The 22,643-nt window shown below is 32.3% G+C and overlaps 1 protein-coding gene across 2 annotated transcripts in view; it reads right to left on the bottom strand.

The window, feature by feature from the left end:
- LOC108724788 (uncharacterized) overlaps window positions 1–22,643 on the bottom strand; it is a 140,339-nt gene that overhangs the window by 84,389 nt on the left and 33,307 nt on the right. Inside the window, exon 1 of one of the 2 annotated variants that reach the window (XM_018451401.1) lies at window positions 1,342–1,471. The exons of the other annotated variant lie outside the window; for it this stretch is intronic. Within the exon in view, the coding sequence (XP_018306903.1) occupies window positions 1,342–1,437 (96 nt within the window). The 5' untranslated portion in view covers window positions 1,438–1,471. Of the gene's footprint in view, window positions 1–1,341; window positions 1,472–22,643 lie in introns of those variants that run through there. 2 annotated transcript variants of the gene reach the window in all.

The raw sequence follows: 22,643 nt of genomic DNA, 5'->3' as shown, positions 1-22,643 counted from the left end.
TTTATTTATTTAACTTTAAGTTGAGACACATAGATAATTAAATTATATTAAATTATATGAGAATATCAATTCACAGAACAGAACTGATAATTAAAATCACATAAATTCTAACTTACGTTTTACATTGTATAAAGTAAACGAAATAATCTGTAACATTCTGTGCGTGTAAGAGATTTTTATAAAATTCGCGCTACCTACTAAAAATATAATTATACATTTCTCCATTAACAAGTTTACGTACATGCAAGCTTCAATATTTCATTTTACTTTTTTTTATCCGTCAGAATATTTTATACGAAAATATATTTCAATAAATTATTCTCGATGTTTACGAAATTTTTCATAAAAACATGAAACAATGAAATGGATTCAAAAATTATATTATGCAAAAAATTTCTGGCATTTTTTGCTATTAACTCTTTTACTGTAAATATTTAAAAAGAAAAAACAAAATGTAACGAACTTTATAATATCTACATGCTAGTAAATTGCTCCTGTTGAGCAAACTTTCTCGATAAATTCACGTTACAACGAAGTCGCAAAATAGCCAGCGCATTGAATATTCATAATCAGTCAAATGTCAAATTTTCTACTATTATTCGAATGGGGAAACGCAACGGACCAACATTGAAGAAGTAATAGGTGTGCTGAAAATGCCTTTTCATTTCGACTCGTATAGCAGCGAATGAACATCGACGATCGACGAAGGAGGCCACATTCGCTGGGTACAATAAAAGCAGCGCTCACTCGTCGAGTAGTGAACCTTTGGCGATATTGAATAGCATGATCGCAGTGCAAGGGACCGAGCTGTAAAACCATCGATTCGCTTGTCGAGCACTGCACCTACTAGATCTGTGGACGACCGAGCTCGGACACGAATACGCGTCTGACCAATGCTCAACTGCACTACCGAAAATTAGAAACGAAATTCTCAAACGGCATGGAATATTTATGGTGTAACCAGTTGATACAATACCATTAGACGATGAAAATTTTAGTAGCTGAATAGAGAACATTCTTAGAACGGTATTTTGTTAAAATTTATTCTTATTTTAGAAAGAATGTCATTAAAAAATTGAAATAAAATTGATAGTATTATATAAAAGTATTTTATTAGCGAATATTACATATTTAAAATAAATAACTGAGATTTTTAATAGTTTTTACGATTAAAAATGTGAGTTTTTAAACTCACACGAAAATTTCTGAGTATATTAAAGTAACACGATCTTAAAAATTCGAGTCTGCCTATGCCAAGCTTGCGAAAAAATTTACCGGCGCGCAAAATATTTTATAAGGACGAGAATTATTCACCGGCCGATGAATGATTGGTCACATTACCAAAAAATGGAGCCGATAATCGAATTTTCCAGTATGATCCATCATGCGCGCTAGCGGAGTGGTACGATTATCGATTATCACTGAACGATGTAGCATTCCGCGTAGCGCCGCTGTCGCGATTAATGCTTAACAATATACGCCGTGGATTAAGTGCACTCGGCAAGAGTAATCGATGTTGGTACCTGACGGTCTGTGAATGACTGATCGACGCGGTTTCCGCATCCCCGCGTTTCTGTCTCGCGTCACAGTGCCATTGTTCGTCAACTAATTAAATTCTCCTCGAGATTAATTTGAAGATCTTATGCGAACAGAGAATGGAGAAGTCGCGCCGATTATTGTTGCTTGTTAGAATAATTGACGACTAGGTATATGGCGGAGGATGATCAACTAGCGACGACTAAGTACAGTTGATGGAACAAAGCCTCTCGTTAGATATTGTTTGTTAGGAAAATAAGACATACTGTGCTAATAGCCATCACATTTGACTATATACGATCATCTCTTAAGCACCAATAATGCATTTCTCAATGAAAATATTGTAGATGCTTTGTGATAGGTAAATATAAATTTAAAAAATCAGTTTGATTTAATTTAATAATATTAAAAAATATATTTGAAAATCTGTAATATTTTGAGCATTGACAATTTCAAGACATTATCACCATAAATTCTTTAAATTATTACGAAATATAATAATAAAAAATTTCAATTTCAAAAAATTAATAAAGAAGAAAATTTTTTAAGTAAAGGAACATGTATGTGTGCATGGTAAATCTTTAAATATATTACAAATTCCTTTCCTATTAATAATTATTTTTAGTAAAAAATATAATGAAACGTTATAATACAATCAAAACGAGAGTCAAACTTAATAAAAATATTGCCATTATACCAAAATAAATTCACTGATTGAATCACGAAATAGTGACACACTATTGTGTGACAAGAATAATATATAAAATGTGACAAGAATACTTTCAAGTATCTTTCAACGTGAATACTTGACAATTTTATACTCACGGAACGTTTTATAGCCAAACTTTTTAAAACCCCGACCCTCTTAATCGACCACATACGATCATGTAGCTTGGCTCGATCGTCCGTTTTGTGTAATCTAAAACATTTACGAGAGTAGTTCGTATAAAGAAAATTTTGATACATTATGTCAACTTTGGTTAAAACGACATTATAACTGTGATACTTCACATCTACAAGCGTGATACAATTTTCGGTATTATTTAAACATCACTATGTAGCATGTAAAATATTATAAAAGAAAATCATGAAAAGCTAATAATAACTGCAAGGATACATACAACGTTACGAATTTCATCGCAAAAGTGTCAAATATTTTTTATTTTACACAGGTAGGATAGTTAGATATATTACGAGCTTCCAGTTGTAGCAAAGTACTAGCAATTTAAAAACTCAAGTTATAAAAATACGACCGCTTTTTTTCAGTTGCAAATGTAATTACAGTTTGGAGAGAAACTGTAGTAAACACGGGTTTCCGGAAAATACGTAGCGTACACGCGTTTATGCAGAGAGATAGATGGAAAGAAGTGAAATTTTTCCAACATTTTTGAAGACTAATGTAATTTTTATGTTTTGCGTGTACGAGAAGCGGAAGTAATGCAACTGACGTAAATTTGAAAATCGTGCTCATCCATGGCATCGTTAATAATCCCTGAGCATGACCTTTTTCTTCCGTTCTGTATCTCTTGCGTGACGCGCGAAAGCCAGCGGCAGGCTGGTGCCGAATTAATTACGACGATAAATCATCCGATCTCCTGCTGACCTCTCTCGAGTCACTCCCCTCGATCTCGCGGCTTCATGCCAAAAATAAATCAAGTATTAATTTATTTGTAAATCCCAATACTCATATCATTTCGCATACGATATAAAATGTCTTAACATCCATAGACAATATCTGCTTTTCGAAAAATATGAATATATTAAATTTGATAGTAGTTGTGAACTATTGTTAGTTGAAATACTGAAAGATAATAAAATACCAATGAAATGAAAAATAAATAAATTCATATTTCATTATAAATAATTTTGGAAATGAAGAGTCCAGCCTTATATTTTATTATAATATAGTTATCATTTATACGTTAGTAATTTAACGAATACATTTTCAGATTTTTAAATCGCGCATAATTTTTCAAGAGCTGAGAGAGCTCGGATAACGCTAAGCAAGACACTACGAAAAAGACAGAAGCGAAAATTTATTCGCGTTAAATGGCAGGGTTTGCTGATGGTAAACGTGGGATCTAGTTCGCGATCAAATTACAAACTGTCTCCAGTAAAGCGCTGGAAATTTTTATCAAATTTACCACGGAAACGAAACACTCGCTTCGCAATATCGGATATACTGAATAAAAAATAAAAGCCTTCTATAAAACATGTTTTATGTAATTAATACTCGTAGGCGCGCGTGCGCGCGCAAATACATAAAAGATTTTATATTATCAAAGCGTACGTTCAATCTTGGCTATTAATTGTTAAGCTCATTTTCTTCACTATTTTCTGTCGATCGATTGAGGTCTCTTAAATAACCATGATTCTATTATCAAATATCCTATAGAAGGAATAATCAATGACAGCTTTGTAACCATCAACGATTGTTCCTTCAACAGCTTTATAATTATATTGTTAGAAATATACAGCATACTCCTTCAATTATATCATAATTTTCCATCAGACTTATTAAATATGAATTCTAAAGATATGTTATGTAGCGTCATAATGAACATAGAAACAAAAGAATTATTGAATCGTGAAAATGGACTTTAAAATAACGACTCTGGTAGACACAAAGAGCAATAAATACGAGAAAGAAAAGCGAAGGCGCAATGACAGACGGGGCGGAAAACACCGGCATTTCCGCAGGCAAAAAGACCATCACGAGAGATGCAAGGGGGATTCTCCACTTCCGCAGTTTCTTCTTTCTCCCGTCCTGCTACGACTGGCAACAACGATACCCACGGGAATCCGCGGCGTGAATGCAAAATCATACTTGCCATGACCACACTGAGCTCTCTCTGGGGAGCAACAGGCCTGGTATAATTACGAAATTATTACTCGCCGTTCCCGCGATAGCTCTTGCGAAAACCGAGTAACGAGACTCGCTACTGACATTTTTGCATATGCAAGCAGCAGCAGCAACTAATGTCGTGTCAGTAGTAATTGATAGAGTTTCTCAAGTAACAGAAGTGATGATTTTTTTACTGATCCGCCATATGTAACAGGAAGCAAGCGAAGACAGAGTGAAACGCTATTTTGTTATTGCTTTCTCATTTTATTTTACGCTCTCTCTCTCCCCCCCCTTCTCTCGACATCTAGCTCATTCTATCTTATTATATCTCGTAAAATAGAATAAAATAAATAAACCTACGTTCTTTATTAATGTTCTAACTCTTACTTGAAGAACTCTATAGTGATTCTTTAATCCTACACCTTCCAATTGATAATATACTAGACATCTTCAATTGCTTCTTACTCGGATTTTTATTGATTGCAATAATGTATGTGTTTGTGCATTAATATTCTTCAGCTTTTTTAACACAGAATTTAATAACATTTTTAGAATAAGAGTTATTCTACTCATTTAACAATAAATCGTTACTTAAGCTTTAAGTGTAATTAACTAGTTACAGTCGAGTGAGAAGTGAGAAGAATAATCGACTATGGTTGTTAATTTCTTACGGCAAGACTTAAAGCTTAGGAAACGGCTTATTGTAAAAGTCCATAATATTTAACTTGATGACTATATGTCATAACTTGATACTTCAGAATTTACAGCGTTATTGAACAAGTATAACGATCAATCTATCAATTATAATTATAATTTGTAGACAATAAAAACGTATTAAATCAAGAGTTTTTTTTATCTAATACAAAAATCTAGACTAAACATTATTTTCTAACTTTAACCCTTTATATTTAAGAAAATATTTTAAATTTTCGCATTAAAAATATATCATGTTAGAATCAATAATTATATAAAATACTCAACAATTTAAAAAATTCAATAAATACAAAAGAAGGGGCTGCGAGCCAAGCTGGATGCGGTTGAATGTTCAATGCTATATGGGGTATAACTGAAATAACGCCCACTAATCATAAGTGTTATTCCTAATAAAAAACTGAGACGAAAAGTCCTCTACCATTTTGCAACTTTCATATTTTTTTTTAGTTACCCAATGAGCAAAATGTCTAAAATCGACGTATAAGACAGCTTTAAGATATCTTTAAAAGTTCTTTAAGAAAAATCTTCAAAATATTTCACAAAGAACACGGAAAGATATCTCAAAATTGTCTTATACATTGATTTTATCCATTTATTCGGCAATATTTAGGAATTAATATCTCGTTAACTATTGCGAAAATTGCAAAATGGTAAAAGACTTCAACTTAATTTTTTATTAGGAATAGCACTGTATGATTAGTGAGTGTTATTTCAGTTACACCCTATATATTAATAAACGCAGAAATTATAAAAACATAACAAACGTTTCAACCTTTATCGAGTCATTCTCAATATTCAAATTTACAGTTAAAATTAATAAATACAGTACATTTAGATATATCATGTTAGAATGCTGTAACATAAGCTTTGTGGTAACGATCACATTTTTGTGGTGATATTTTGCTATCGGAAAAATAAATTGGAATTCAACACATTATTGCAGTATTATCATTATTAACCTAATGGCCCGTCTACATACAATACACGTAGTAAGCTTGATTTAAGAAGTAAGAGTAAGAAATTGACCAATCACAGTCAAATGTGAGAAGAATAATCAACTGTGATTGGTCAATTTCTTACTCTTACTTCTTAAACCAAGTTTACTTCGCATATTGTAGACGACGCCTAAAGCGTTAAAATTGTTCATACGTATCTAACATTCTTCCGATGGACACCAGCTAAAATAATCCATCGTATTAGATGAGAATACAATATTTTCGACGCAGAAAATATATGTTTCTATGAATTTCTTGTTCGCGGAATTTCGAATCAGTACCTCGACGTATTCTCCTGTTATATCTGCGTTACGCAAGAGCTACAGAATAACAGAGCAGATGTAATATTAACGTGCAAATAAAAACGGGAAACACGGTGGAAGTCGCCGAGCGAGAAATGTGCACAAAGCGCAACAAACAAGCTAAGCCCGCGAGGCACAGGAATACGGACAAAGCGAGGAAACACATTGTAGCTCCTGATCATTGGAGGATAGTGAGCTGGGTAAACGCGGAATATTCCGCGACTTGCTCTTTATACCGCTAATGAATAGCAACGTAATTCTATCCCGGTGTATCATGCAGTTTTTTCTTTCCCTTTTTCTCTTTAACATGTTAGCACGATAAAATATAACAATACAACATTATTTTACCATACTGCAGGACTGTTACGCATATTTTGTTTCGAAATATTGTGAAAAATAACATTTTGTACTCGACATATTTACTTGCTAAAACAAAATAATTTTTTATCAAACAGAATATTTTCCGCGAAACAAGATATCAGTTTGGAGAGAAATATTTCGCTGTAAATTCTATCGTATATACATACATGTACAAAATATAAAAAATTCTACATTCGAACCTCTTATGCACCTTAAGGCCCGTTTTCACAATATATAGTTACCTAAAGATTAAAGGTTATCAATAGATTTATCAATGAATTTCTTGATTACCTTTAATCTTTAGGTAACCATATACTTATTGTGAAATCGGGCTCAAGGGTTGCAGAAAAAACATAAAGTAATTAACTCGTTTAGAAAATGTCAGAACTTTGCGTCTATATGTACCGTTTATAAAATACACTTAGCATAAGTGCTCTTGCACCTGCGTCATACAAATTCGCCACCAAATTGCATAGCGCGCCATATAGACGACTAGCAATATTTATGAGCAAATTATGCGAACATCTTCCTTGCTCGATACGCAAAACGAAAGAGTTTTGTGTACGAAAGCAATTTATATCCCGTTGCACTCAGTATAGTTTTATTATTCAATCGTTATAAAAAGTTATTTCCTTTTTTTAGTTATCTTCAAAAAACCTATGCAATAAAAGTTAATCTCATCTTAAAAAATTTATTTCATTGTATACTTAATATTGCATTAACTGCGTTAATGTAAATAATAAATTGTAAAATAAAAAATAATCCTATTTCTATTTTCCTTTTATAAACAAAAAAGATAATTATTTTTAAATGTTATCAATCATTTCCAAAAATAATTGCCATATATAGTATTACAAAATCCAAAATATCTTTTGAAACAACGTTTTATGGCAAAAAGCTCAAGGAACAAAATAATAAAATAATAAATGACTACGGGAGCAACATTATTTACATTATATTCGTCAAAGCTGACGAACTTATATTGAAAGGTCACAAGAAATGCGATGGATCACATCAATCCGTATCCGCACGCAGGTGCTGTAAGAATTATTGGGTCGCCCGCGGACGGAAAACATTCGCTAACATTGCGTCGCGGAAGATATATCGCCAAGCGAAAAGAAATTTACAAGCTACACTCTCGGTCATACAGAACTTCTCGCGCACTAACTCGCACCAGCAATCCATCCTGGCAAAGTTTGCGAGACGGCGGAACTTTTGGACGAACTGTAAAACTACAGGTCGACGGAAGACTTGTCACGGATTGCGAAGAAGAAACTGAAACGGCACTTCGGCACGGAATATTTTTTGCATAAGATTCTTTCATCCGAAGTGCGAAACTCAAAACTTTGCACGCGCGATTGCAGAATAATAGTCTTATGAATTTCAAGTACGAAATACATACCATAGTCTGTAGAAACATTCTTTATACGAATCTCAAAACCAGATTTTTTCCTAGATTTACAAATATCACATATTTCTGTATTGCTAAAACACAATATTTTTTCCCATATTATTAAATATTTATAATTGAAAATGAGTGTATATTGTTAATATTATTAATACATGATATATTTACTATATATAACACATAATAATAACTATATTATGCATTTAATGCATAATTATATATGTATATATATATATATAATTACGGCATAATGGAATATTTTAATAATACATTGTATTCACTGTGTTATGCCCTATTTCTAACACGGCGGTAAATTTTCCGATCAACCGAGGTGCCACAATTCTACGCGTGTTGCGGGCATTGCTGCATGTCGCGGTACAACGCAACATAACTGATGCACACTCGGCGCGAAAGGATTGTACGAGTGGGGAGAGAGTTGAAAGAGCCACAATGCTCCACAGATCCGGCCGCCGCAAGCTTCTTCTCGACAAACTTCGCCGAAAGTTTAGTGCACCGTATAGAAGCGTTCCATCGCGAGATTCTCACAAGCTTTTCCTCTACACTTTTTCTTTCTGTTTTTTTTTTCTGTCATTTCCTCGCTCGTTTTTTCATGCGTCCATGTCGTCTGTCTTCCTCGTTCACTGATATCTCTTTTCGTTCGATGTCTCCAATTGTTGCAAACTCGCGAGTAATACGTGTTGCTTTCAACAAAATAGAGCTTTCTTTCTGCGGTTGATATTTCTGAGTTAATTCTCCGTACAAAAGCATAGTATACTCGTACTTCTGAAATCGGATCTTGCTCTATAAATACTACTACAAATTCTTATGGGATCTGACAGATTTAAAGCCAAATATTTCTTAGTAAAAATTTAATTAAATTCTATATTCTTTTCTTTGTCTAAGATTACTCATCATAGAAACTACGTCTTAAATTAAAATTGTTTCAAAATAAAACTTTAATAGTATTATAAAATTACACTCACATGGAAAAGATTCCCAAATCCAATACTATTACTCTTCGATCTATCATAAAAGGATCGATATAAAAACAATCATATTTAATATTGAAAAAGTAATATTTTACTCTTAAATGAAAATTTCTTAAATCTAGAATAAAATGATCAAGGTTTGTTTCACGTTATTCCATTATCGTACGTTATAACATCGAATAAAGATTCGTATTCTAAACGAACTAAATAAAAATATAATAAATATAATAAACTTATATATATATAAATTTATACGTGTATTAAATTTATATTATATTTATTTATTTTTCTTGTCTTGATAAGATTAAGTATGTCAAGAATATTTTTTGTCTCGTTATTAAAAATCCTCTTTGAGAAAGTATATGTATATATCAAGATGTGCGGAAACTTGATAACATTTTGAGGCTTCCACGGGTGTTTTCTTCTTCAAAGACGTTACGCGGTTTATCTTCACATTACATCGTTCTTGATACATCGTTAAATGCCTGTAACATTTCGTGACTATTACAGTTTACATCATTAGGACGAGAAGAAATCTGATACTTAATACGAGAAGCAACCAACATCAGGTTGCTCCTTGCCCTGATGAATTGAACTGCAATATTCACAAAACGTTGGCGTTTAACAATGTATCAAGTCAAAGAGATAACTCGCAATCCCCCCCCCCGCGTAGTTTCTTAAATAAAAGATTTGCTATATACGAGTCAAGTTGCAAGGTTTCTTAGTCCCATCGAACAATCATGTACGATAACAAGCTAAAAGAATTGCGAATAACAGCAACTTGCATTGTGTTGTTAATCTGTTACAAACAAACATCTACCGGAAGAGACGATAATGCCGGAAGAGTACAAGCACCAATTTCTATGGATTTAGCCAGCAAACTTCTCGATACATCCTTTATATTATACCCGCCAAAGCTTCCAAGAACTAAGGATAAACGTTGGATATCCTTCGATTACTGACATACAACACGATTTTAAAGATAAAGAACGTCAGAGATAAATCTAAAATCCATGAAGCCATATATAATTGCAGTAAAATAATTTTAAAATCCACACACACACACACACACACACACACACACACACACACACACACACACACACACAATAGAGCTAAAAGTTGAAAGATATTTCCACTTTTTATTAATTCCTAAATATTGAAATTTGCCTAAAGTGTAAAACTATTGATAAAGAGAACAAAAAACCCAGGAATATAAGAAATGCGTTATTATAAATAATGAATATTGAACAAATGCGTTACGAACGAATAATTTGATGTTCAAGTTCCAATTTACAGCTCTCGTAATCTGAGGCATGAATATTCATAATTCGTTCCGTGAATTACTCTCGACTTGTGTTTTTCTTAGCTAGCGAATCATGAGAGGGATAAAGAACGGAATACGTAGGTAAAGAATATGAGATAAGATGGACAAAAACGCGGAATTACAAATGAACGCTTTTCTTAAAGCAGAACAAGCGTCTGTGTGTGCGCGCGCGCGCGTGTATGTGTGTGTGTGTGTAATTCCTTAATTAAATAGCCGAGCGGTGTAGATCTTGAAAGAGAAGAAATCAACGAATAATCCTGTTTTATCGCAAAGAGCCTCAATACCGAGTACGATGGTCGCTCGAATAATCATCAAGAATGCTGCTACGCTCGTTACCTTCGATCTGAAGAAAAGTAACTTTTCTTCTTTTAACGTCTTCGTAATCAGGCGACGCGACCGTGCTGATGATCGAAAGTTCTGAGGATTCGTTTCGTTATATCCCTCAAGAGAGTTATCAAAGTGCTGTCTCTCTTACAAATGGTATAAAACGCGACTAACTACTGATTACTGCTGTCTAGAAAAGAACTTTTTCTTCGTGTGAAATTAAGTATAATTTCTTTTCACAGATGACTTAGCGTTACAATTTGAAATAGGTAATAGCAAATCTTAAAGCTTAAGAGTTTTGCATAAAATTCGTCATTTTCTTTAAAAAAGAAAATATTAAAAATAAAAATTTAGCAACTTAAATTTTATTTATCAATTTGTATAAATAAGAAAGAAAATATGTCAAAAATAAGAAAGAAAATCTATATATGTATAGCTTCTTTAGCAAAAATCGACATTTTTTAAATACAGCGGTTTAATTCATTTACAAGTTAATTAGGAAAACACTAAATTAGATAGAACTAATATAAAGACACGCAGAGACCAAATTGCAAATGTAGAAGCGAGAAGGTTAAAGGAACTCAGCTTCCGGTAACCACTAACTTGCAAATTCTACAAATACCGAACTGTCACAACCCTTTGAAGATCGAGAAAGTTTCGAGGAAGTGCAACGCGAGGCAATGCATAAATTTAGATAGGTTAAAACTACGAAATTTTAGTAAATATCTGTTGTCTCTTGTAATATCAAAAGCATTTTAAAATTCTTACAATGTTTTTAGCCAAAATAATAAATCTAATAATTCTTCCATCGACTTCAAAATGTTACATAAAAAACATATGTATCTGCATAGTACTATAAATATCTATAGCTTCAAAGCACATAATATGTTAACAGCGTTAACAACTATATTAATTTTTCTAAATTTGAAGAGAATATTAATTTTATAGGAAATATTAATTTTGTATGATTTTGTCCTTCATAAGATTATTAAAATGACTTCTATCCTATGAACGTTGAAATGAGGATGTTGAAAGTGGAATGGATCCCGTGATTACTATTACTACGGGAATTCTGCAAGGACTAATCTAACGGACCACTCCTTTGAGAGATTAGAAATTAAGGGGAAACTGGTTGAAATGCGACTCTCCTAGGAAAGCAAATACTCCTACTTCGTACTTCATGTACATACAGCAAGAAATATATTAACAACGACATATGTCTACAGTCGCTGGTAAGACAGTTGCGCTGATCTCGAAACTTCTGGGAAATTAATTTCAAGAAGTTACATCTTTAATAATGATCAACCACGATAACGATCATTTAACTTTTTCCTTAGGGCGGAAACGGCAAAAGTAAAAAAATTTCTCCATTATCTTCAACGATAAAAATTTTCACTTTTTATGTTTCCGCCTTAAGAAAAAAGTTACATAATTGCTACTTAAAGGATGTAATATTTTATATAAGATAAAAAGTATCAACAGAATACATTTAATTATTGCGCGGAACATTTTTTCTCTTCAAGATTTTCACAAAAATTCAGATATGCAATTTCAAGTCAAATTCTGATCAGAGTTATATGCACAGCTGCAGTTCGAACTTTATTCGTCTCGACATTCTGCACGTCTCTCTTGGGTTTTTCACGGATTTCGAAATCGCAGGTGCGAAACCCGACCATGTCGCCTCAAGCAGGACTTTACATAACTAAGCCTGGCCGATGGATTTACTCTTCGAGCTTACATCCTCGTCCATGCATCTCGATTCTCCCTGTTGCATATATATGGCACATACGATGCACGAAAAGAGCAACGTTCGCTCTCGACGCGACAGAAACTCGGTCGTTCAGTTTGATCCAAATCTATCGAGGATGCTTCAAAGTCGGAATCGAAATCGAACCTACTTCCTCAGTTAGAATCGACCTCTTCTCATCTGATCGACGGCTGAAGTATCCAGTGCTTCTTCTCTTCACAATTTGATCACGAAGCGACGTAATCGATTTTAGCCAAACTGTACACTTGCCATTGAATAATGCTTGAAAATCCGCGAACTTGGAAATAATCGAGTATCTGAGAATAATCCTCGATATCTAAATCTACTAAAGATTTATCTTACACGCAGCTAAATCATCGAAGGATATTTACGATATTATTGATATAGTAATGCACAAAATTAAATTAAATAGTATATGAACAGTTAAGTATGTCAGATGTCACCTCTTTTTATCTTTTCTAGAAGTTGTATAATACAACAATGATAATAAAATAAAAAAAATAAATAAATCTAACTTAAAAGGTAAAAAAGCCGATGAGAGCCAACATAATTATCAATAGACAGAATGTAAAACATATTTGTTCACATAAATTTAATTAAAAAACGTAAATGTTTCTATTAACAGCCTATTATACTTGTAATAATGTCCAATTTCCGATTTTAGTTTTCTAATTATTCTTCCTATTTTTATTATTGTTTATTTTGACTTAAAATTTAACATATTTCTTACTTGCTGATTGATTGATATTCTGACCTGATTGATATTCTGTTTGCTCTTTTCACCTGCCTTTAACTTGCATCGGACATTGTGACATCCACGGTTACTCGATCAACATGTATAGCGCATATTTAATTATCAATTCTACTCTCTTCCGGCTGAATTTGTGTTCATTTTAATTTGTTAACACTCATTTGTTAAAAACAACCGTTTATCATGACTATGTTTGATTTTTGTTAATTATCTTTCTTTTTGTGGCACTGCACTGATGAAAACCGATTGAAATATTTATGTATTTTAATTAAATTTATGTGAACAAATACATTTTACTCGCGCACTGGTAACCACGTTGACTTTTATTGGCTTTTTACCTTTTATGTTATAATAGATTTATTCTTAATCTCTTTCTCTCTCTCTCTCTCTCTTTCTTTAAATAAAAATAGAGCATAAATTTAATTCTCTTTAATGCTAACTGTCAAAATCCGCAATATATTTCTGACACTGGAACTGTGAGACTCATTTAATTTATATTGACTACAAGACACTAATTAATTTCAAAGAACCAAAATGACATAACTCGTATAAAAAAATAAATACTAAACAAATTTATTTTAATAACAATAATTCAAATTTGCAACTGTAATATAAAGAATATGTAATTGAATGGATCCCATAGACTCACCGTCAGCTAAGGAGAATTAAATATATTTACATATACACATATACTTATTCTTTTCTAATGAATAGTTTCTTTAGAATCCGTGTTGTATTCTTGATAACAGTTAAATATGTATTTTTAAGTAACTCTAGAATGTTATTGATATATACACAAATTTTACGTATAAATTGGCGAAGTCATTAAGCGCTAAGCTATACCTTCAATGACCATTAGAAAGTCCAATCTGCTATGCTAAAAGTGGAGACAAGCTTTTAAAAATTCTGTCCGTTTATATATTATTTGAATCCCTTAGTGATCAGAATTATAACGTAATAATCCAAACAAGATAAATTCAAAACGAAAGATTATTTTAAACATAAGATTTTTTAAAAAACGTCTAAAAAATATCTTAGGTTGATATTCATAGGCAGTTCTTATATTCAAGACCGTCTTAAATACAGTCTTGAGATGTCATAAACTTGAATTATAGGTTGATACTCATAATCAGTTTTTATTTTAAGATCATCTTAAGTAATAGCTTAAGATGCTAATACGTTCTGCTTAGTTCGTGACATGTTAAGACAGTCTTAAATATAATGTCTTAAATATTAACTCGATTATGAATACCGACTAGAGCCATATTAACGTCTTAAGATATTACTTAAGACGAGCTTGTAATAAGAACAGACTATGAATACCGGCCTTAGAAACATTTTTGCGAATCTTTCAGACGTCTTTAAGACACTTTATATTTCGATTTTGGATATTGTTGCTGTAAAAATACACCTATTTTTAGTCAAAGTGGATCTTAGTGCTTAAATATTTCAAAGTGAATTACATATATATCCAATTCTTCAAATTGAATACCAAAATCTTTTTCGGTCTTGAAACGTAATTATAAATAAAACTGAAATAGTAATATCATATATTAAATTGATAAGCAAACAAAATTTAATAATTTTTAATGTTAGCATCTTAGAAGGATATTAATAATTTGATATTAATTTAAGTATCTCAATAACTATAAATAATTTAATTTATTGCGAAAAATATTGCCTCTTCCGAAATCAAGACTAATTAGCATCAAAAATTAATAAATTACTTATCAATTTAAATATATGGTTATTATTCTAATTCTGTCTATGACTGCGTTTCAAGACCGAAAAAGATTTCAGCACGTGATTTGCAGAATTGGATATGTATACAAATTCATTCTGTGAAATATTTAAACATTAAGGAGCCTATTCCGTAACTTTTAACAACTGTAATGGTACGGTTACAATCATTAAGAGTTACAGAATAGCTCTCTAAGATTTGCTTTGACTGAAAATAGGTTTATTCCTCTTATTTGATTTATTCTTGTCGGTCTAATTATTATGAAGAGAGAGACACACACACACACACAAGAGCGGCGGAATGCGATAAGCGAGTTCGGCATTGCGGGGGGCGCTATGTTTTAGAGGCGCCTAACGCGTACCTATATTATACTGAATGAGATTGAAATACATTTCAATAAATTACGAAATACGTAAAAGTCATAAATTATTGAACTATGCAGCGTTATAAAGCAAATAATTATGATTCATGATTCTTTTATGCATTCTGAAATTCCTAAAAAAAATCTCAATTTTTTAGTAATATCAAGTGTATATCGATATATATCTTTCGATTTTTGCAATCTTTTTTTCTCAACACTCTTCTTTTTTTCTTCCTTTATATAATATATTTCTCATTTTTTTTAAATGATTGTTCCACGAGATTCGGGTAGAGATATACGCGCCGGTGAATAGTCGAATGTAGCTTTCATATTTTTTCTGTTTAATTTTTCAAATTGAAAAATTTAATTTAATTTTTTGAAAAATATTTAACAAATATTTTACACAAGTAGTAATTACTGTGTAAAGACATATGCAATGTTTAGTGACATTTCTGTTTCTAGGAGAATAAATTCTTCTATTAGATATTGGATAATTATGTCGAATGTTCGAAGCAGTGTAAATCTTGCACAACCATTTTTGAAAAGCGAATCGCGCTCATAGTCTGACGCGCTTTAATTACGAGTACATTGTTTTCCCCAAATACCGTTGTGTAAAAAAAAAAGTTCTCAGAATGTTAGTTTTGGGCTGTAAGTTGTAGATTTGAAATTAGATTTGAACTAATTAGAAACCCTACACGTATGGCGCTAATTTAAAATTTGCGGGGGGCGCCAAATATCCTAGCGCCGTTCCTGCACACACGCACGCACGCACGCACGCACGCACAAAATACTAAATATCATTTTAAAATTGAATTTAATAGTGCAGAGCTTATTCCTTCTTCTCTGTTAAGTTAATAAAAATGTAAAATATATGAAACTTATGTTACATTAATTAAATTAAGCGTGACCTATTTCCTTGTATGTAAAATTCATATCAATAACAATACTGTATCACTAAATAGCGATAATGTTCTATATAAGGTTAAATATAAAATATTCTTATAAATATAAACTGTAAGTTAAACTTTCTTTATAATGCAATAAAAAATGTCTACAAAGTACATATCGAATACGTGTTGACCACATAGGTATATGTATTTCTTTAACAATTTTTACAAGACACGTAAGTATCAGTGTGAAACATAATGCGCCGTTTTCTTTACGAGCAAGCAGACGACAATAACGCCTGTCGTTAATGTTCGATTCCGTGCTATTCTTTTCTGGCTGCTATAACCCCTCCAGGACCTTTTTGCCACCGCTATTCCGCATCCTTAACGATTTTCTGTCGACGCACGTGCCGCGGGCGTGGCGCTTCAATGGCTGCTCGAGAGCACATTTGAATTTATCGGTCGATATCGGAAACTACTTTGCTGATCCACAATGGCTTATTGTGGCCTCGTGGACCTGCGTGCTTCCTGCGAAGTGCAGCCGCGGTTTCGTAACGTTAATATCAGTCAGCCTTGGTACATACCCATCGCTCCCGTTTTTATGATCCACTTCGACCTACTCCTTCGACCATCTCTTCGCCAGAAAATCTTATTGATGTCTTATCACACAGAATCTTGAAACTAAGAAGGTAATAAAAGTTATAATACCTTATTATCAAGCCCTAACTTTTTATTGTACAAATATACATCTAAAAGAAAAGATTGGCATTCAGCAAATTAGATGATAAAATATGGCATAGCATTTAATTGACTGCAGCAACTAATTTTTGGTAGCAGCAGTCAATTTTTGGTTGCGTTAGCCTATTCGCAATGTCAGTAGGTATAAAATTTTGATAGACTAACGCAACTAAAAATTGGCTGCTATAACCAATTAAAAATGCTATGCCATATTCAGTCAATCTTTTCTTTCAGTATATGTAATACGTTGTAATAAGTATACAAAATCTTCAATTAATTTATGATATTAATACAATTGAATAAGTCTTAAATGTAAGATTTTTGTATAATATAGAGCAATACTTATAATCCATATAATAATTAAATATATTAGATAATCCATAATACATAAAACATTATTTTAGTAAAGATATTTATACTTCTTATATTATTTTTAATTTTTATGTGATCGTATTAAAGTTTTTATCCAAGAAAAATCGCAAATAAACTTTACCAATTTATTTTGTACTATTTAATTATATTTTGTATCTTTTAATAAACTGTATCTCCACACTGAAAAAAAAGATTGGCTGCTGCAACAAATTAGATGGTAAAATATGGCATAGCATTTTTAATTGTTTGCAGCAGCCAATTTTTGGTTGTTAGCCTATCGAAATCCTATACTGACATTGCAATAGGCTAATGCAATCAAAAATTTGCTGCTGCAACCAAAAATTGGCTGCTGCAGCCAATTAAAAATGCTATGCCATATTTCATCATCTAATTTGCTGCAGCAGCCAATCTTTTTTTCAGTGCATTGTACATGTATATTATAAGAGATAAATAAAATATGAAGATATACATAATCCTCAAAATGCATAAACTCCAAGATCAGAAAAAACAATGTCAGAAAAAAATTACATGCATGTTTTCATTAGCAAACCACTGACGAATATGTATCATTAATATCCACAATCAATTCAAAAAGCTTATTCTTCTTTTTATAAAGGTTGACTTTCGATATCCGAGCAAATAATTTCGTATGCATCATAGCATGGACTAATCGAGAACTTCCGGAAGTTTCAAAGTAGCCGTCAAGCGCATCGCGAGCAGCTTCCTCTTATGGAAGAGCTTCGCAGGTGCGAAAACTTAAAACTAAATGCTACTGGCTAGATGCAAAAGTTTCGCGGCATTTCTTCGGCTAATACCTGGTCGGTAGAATAATCCTGATCTGGACGAGGATAAGACGAAGCCGCGGCAAGATTGTCGAAAGTCTTAAGCCAAAAATCTTGTATCTTTAAGTTCTCTTTTCCTTCTTATCCCACCTTTATAACTTACTTTACTGGAATTAACCTTTGACTTTAAAAAATGTATGAAGACGCTCTGTATCCTCTGCCCCAGAAAAATCTTCTCAGAAAACTGTAATCTTTTAGGTACTCAATATTGCGGAATAGAAATTCAATTAATGTTACGATAAAGCGAAAGCTTGAAATAATTGAATAAAATCACACCTTTGTATTCTACGTATGCAATTTTTAGATGCTTCATCGTTCGCAGGATAATGCGGCGAAATAGATCGGAGCGAGAGGAGGATAATGCTTTCATTCTCCTTTCAGTCACGGACACCCGCGGGTAAATGTGTAGCGGGACACATGCGAAGTCCAATAACTTTTTTTCCATACACATTGATGGGTGTGGCGCCGCGATGGATTGCTCTTCAACCGCCGGTGCGCGCGCGATTTTCTCGCGTATGTAGGGTATGCAGCGAATCAGCAACGACATGAGCATCGGAGATATTGCTTCTTGGATATTGCGTTCGGTACGGCTCTCATCGAGTGACTTCGCAGTAAAATAAATTGTTTATGAGTTGACATTCTCCCTGTGAATTATTTGATATTCAAATGGTGCAAATAAACATATCGTCGCTTTTAAAATTTCTCGCAATCTCCCATTTCGAAATGTTATGGAAAATGCGTAAATACAAACGCTTACAATAACATAAAACGTGGCTGCTATTTTAACTTATATTTATATAAGTCAGCGTTTCTAATCTTTTTTAATTCGCGGCACATTAAATAATGAGCTAAATTTGTTGAAGTATTATTAGATACATACACGTTTCAACGCTCAGCATGAATCTTTTATCAAGTACAGCCAACAAGACATTCAGAAATAAAAAATTGTGTGTTCAGAAGTTTTTATTTTGTATTTTATTATTTTAGAAGTAATTTCATTATAATAATGATATCATTTTGGTTAAAATGAAAATATATAAACAAAACAAAATATTTTAAATAATTTTCACAATTTTTAAAATATCTTTGCTTCTATTCCCTTTTTGTATTTCTAAATTTTTTTTATTTCTTTTTATCTTCTCTAAAATATTCGGGGTTCACTTGGAGACTTTTTGCCGCGGCGTACTGTAGTTGAAAAACTTTAATATAAGTTTGTTTGTTATTTATAAAGCTTTCTATACGTAATATAAAATATAAATTTATCGTTAACTTTAAGATGCACACAAAATTTAAAGTTTTTAATAATTTTGAACTCTTTGTAAGCTCTGTTATTCTGCAATAATTTGTATTCATAGTGAGATTCGTAGTAAGATAGTTTCAAACATATTACCATATGAAAATGATCATTAATTATATAACCATAGAAATGTTAGCAAGATAGAAATAAGACAGTAAAATATAGATATATAAACGAGGAGAACGAATCGATTGCAATGTCAAAAGATGAGTAATCGAGTCTCGTTTTCATGAAGCTGTACTAGTAAGGAAAACGAATGACTCCGTACTGATAAAACTGACCCACAGCCACGTCGCGTCGAGGCAATAAAGATTTGCAATGGAAATGGAGCCGCTACGATTCCTCCGGCGACAGTACGTTATCTACCGGAGCATTGAATCCCTACAGTACTGCAGTCAAGTCATAAAACACTGACTGTCTGCAATGGAACTATTTATGTTTTGACGGAAATTAGTTTATTTAGGAATCTTGTACGCGCGCGCACGAATATTGCGGTATTTTCTAGCTGCTGTATGCATGGAGCTAAAAATAGAAATAAACCATAAAAGCAAAAGGTTACTATATCCTTATAAAGTTATTTACATATAAATTTGTGCATATGTGTATAATTTTATGCAGGTTGGGAAGTAACGCATTAGTTATGACATCATTACCGTTACAATTACTTTTTTAACAAATGGTTAACGCGACATTATATTTCCTTTTTTCCTTTTATTAACGATAATAAAACGCAGTTACATACTTTGGATAATAATAACAAATACAATTCTATGTACAATACATGTATAGGAAACGTTCGATTAAACTTAATCACTATAGCGACATAGGCAACTAAATGCCACCCTAAAAAAGATCAAGATTTGATGAAAAAGTAACCGACATTGTAACAACTTGTTAATTTTTAAGTAACAGTAACAAATTATTTTTTAAATCAGTAACAAATAATAGCAACGAGTTGTTTTTCAGGAAAAAAACCGGTAACAGTTGCTTTTATAAAGTAACCTGGTTTTATGTTATAGCACATTATATATGCATACATATATAATTGCATGTACACACATATCTATGTACAATCATACATGTATGCAAAATTTGACTTTTCCCTGCGGTTTGAAAAAGAAGAGTAGTTTGCCGTAGTTTTTTTTGCGCTGAATCCGAATCAATAAGTTAGAATGCTCTTTCACGTCAAGTTTTAAAAACACGTTTTTGGGACCCTTTAAACCCATTTTTCTCGTAAACTTGACAGAGCATTCTAATTTGTAGATTCGATTCAATGGATAAAAAAAATTACGGGAAACTACTCGTATTTTCCAAACCACACAAATCATGCACACCTATGTTATTTAATTTAAATCAACATTATTTTACCATGCCTAGAATTTTATTTATATGCAAAAGAACAATTATTAAGGTAACACAAAAATCCATTACTAAATAATTATTAAACATCCTTTTCATAAAATACGTATAACATAACTGTACGCGAAACAAAGCGAAGGATCTGCTAATGACTAATTCATTGCACATTCCGTTCCACCCAAGCACAACCGCATAGTGCTCCTCGAGTAGTATAGGTCAGTATTGGACGCAACGTAGTGGAATAACGAGCATGCTGTTCGCGAAAGCTTTCCGCACAAAAGACATTTTGCACAATGGTGAAATATTTTACAGTCGCCGCAATAATTTAATATTTGCTCGCGCACTTCCTACAAATCCGCGCTTTTCCGAGTTTCTATCTAAAAATATATAGAAAAGCGCGGTATCAATTTAGTATTTATGTCTAAATATTTTCTCGTGAATAAATCCAGGACTCTAGCAAAAAGTTTCTCAAACAGGATGTGCAAAGTAAATAAACAACCAACAAAATTTACAACGCAAACATAAGCACCATGATTTCTAACACAATTGCTAAATGAAACGATCGATTTTTCATAATCATAAATTCATGAAGTCCATTTTACGACTTATTTTGTAATTTTTTGTAAATACTGAATCTTAATACGACAAATAAAATAATAATTGTATTAAGCAATAAATCTTCTTTGATTCATCATGAATTCATATGAAAATGCTTGCTTTTAAAATACGAACGAAAAGTATTATGATACAAATAAAAGTGTATTGCATTTATATTTAATTTTTTAAAAGTATTTCCATCATAAAATATACTAACTATTTAGGTAAATATAAGAAAGATACAGAAATAATTAAAATTAAAAAATTTAAAAGATAAATAATGAAATAATTAAAAAATGTAGCATTTTTTAATGCGTTTGCACTACTTTTACTCCGATAGAAAGATTTCTAATTAAATACAGAAGTGTTAAATTTTATATAAAACTGTTTGTCGCGTCATAGTGCACTATTATTCCCATCGTCATAAAACCGCGGTGCGTCTTTGTAATAGTTCTTAAAAGCTAGAGAGTTCTAGAAGAGAAGCATGCTCTCATCTTCGTCAAGCACGAAGAAAAAGCGAATGGAAAGCACGAAACGCGAGAGATGATTTACGACGGGCAATTTCGAGCGAGCGTATCATAACGCTGGGTTCTATCCGCTCGTATTGTTCGAGAGAAATCGCGGTGAAGTTAAAAAAAATCTCATTCGTGTTGGAACGGAACAGCGCAACACTGTTTAATGGGCATGCCTCTATGCGAGCAATCGTCGATGATTGCCGGGGGCGAAAATGCACCGCCAGTTTTACCGCATCGATATGAATTACCGCGGCAGTGCGACGAATGATGATTATACGTCTGGCGTATAAGTTAAAACAATGTTTTATATTAGTATATATATATATATATAATTACAATATTATATATATGATTACCAATGTGAGACAAGTGAAACAAAAATTTAAAATAAAAATGTTTAATCTAAATTTAAGTTTAATAGAAAAAAATATATAATGGATATCTGGAAATACGGTAGTGTCTCGACGCTAAGAAAAACGCGAAGTTATTTATACTTCTAAAATAATAGGCAGTGTTGAAACAGATACCGTTTAAAAAGTATCTAGATGTAGATATAGGTATTGTGTGGGAAAAGTATTTAGATATAAGTATAGATACATTTTTTTACAATTTGCT

The sequence above is a fragment of the Mycetomoellerius zeteki genome, unplaced genomic scaffold (genome assembly GCF_001594055.1).
Source record: "Mycetomoellerius zeteki isolate Tzet28-1 unplaced genomic scaffold, Tzet1.0 scaffold310, whole genome shotgun sequence".
Taxonomy (NCBI): domain Eukaryota; kingdom Metazoa; phylum Arthropoda; class Insecta; order Hymenoptera; family Formicidae; genus Mycetomoellerius; species Mycetomoellerius zeteki.
Note: the sequence above shows the minus strand (reverse complement) of the source record. Positions and strands in the feature narration are given on the sequence as shown.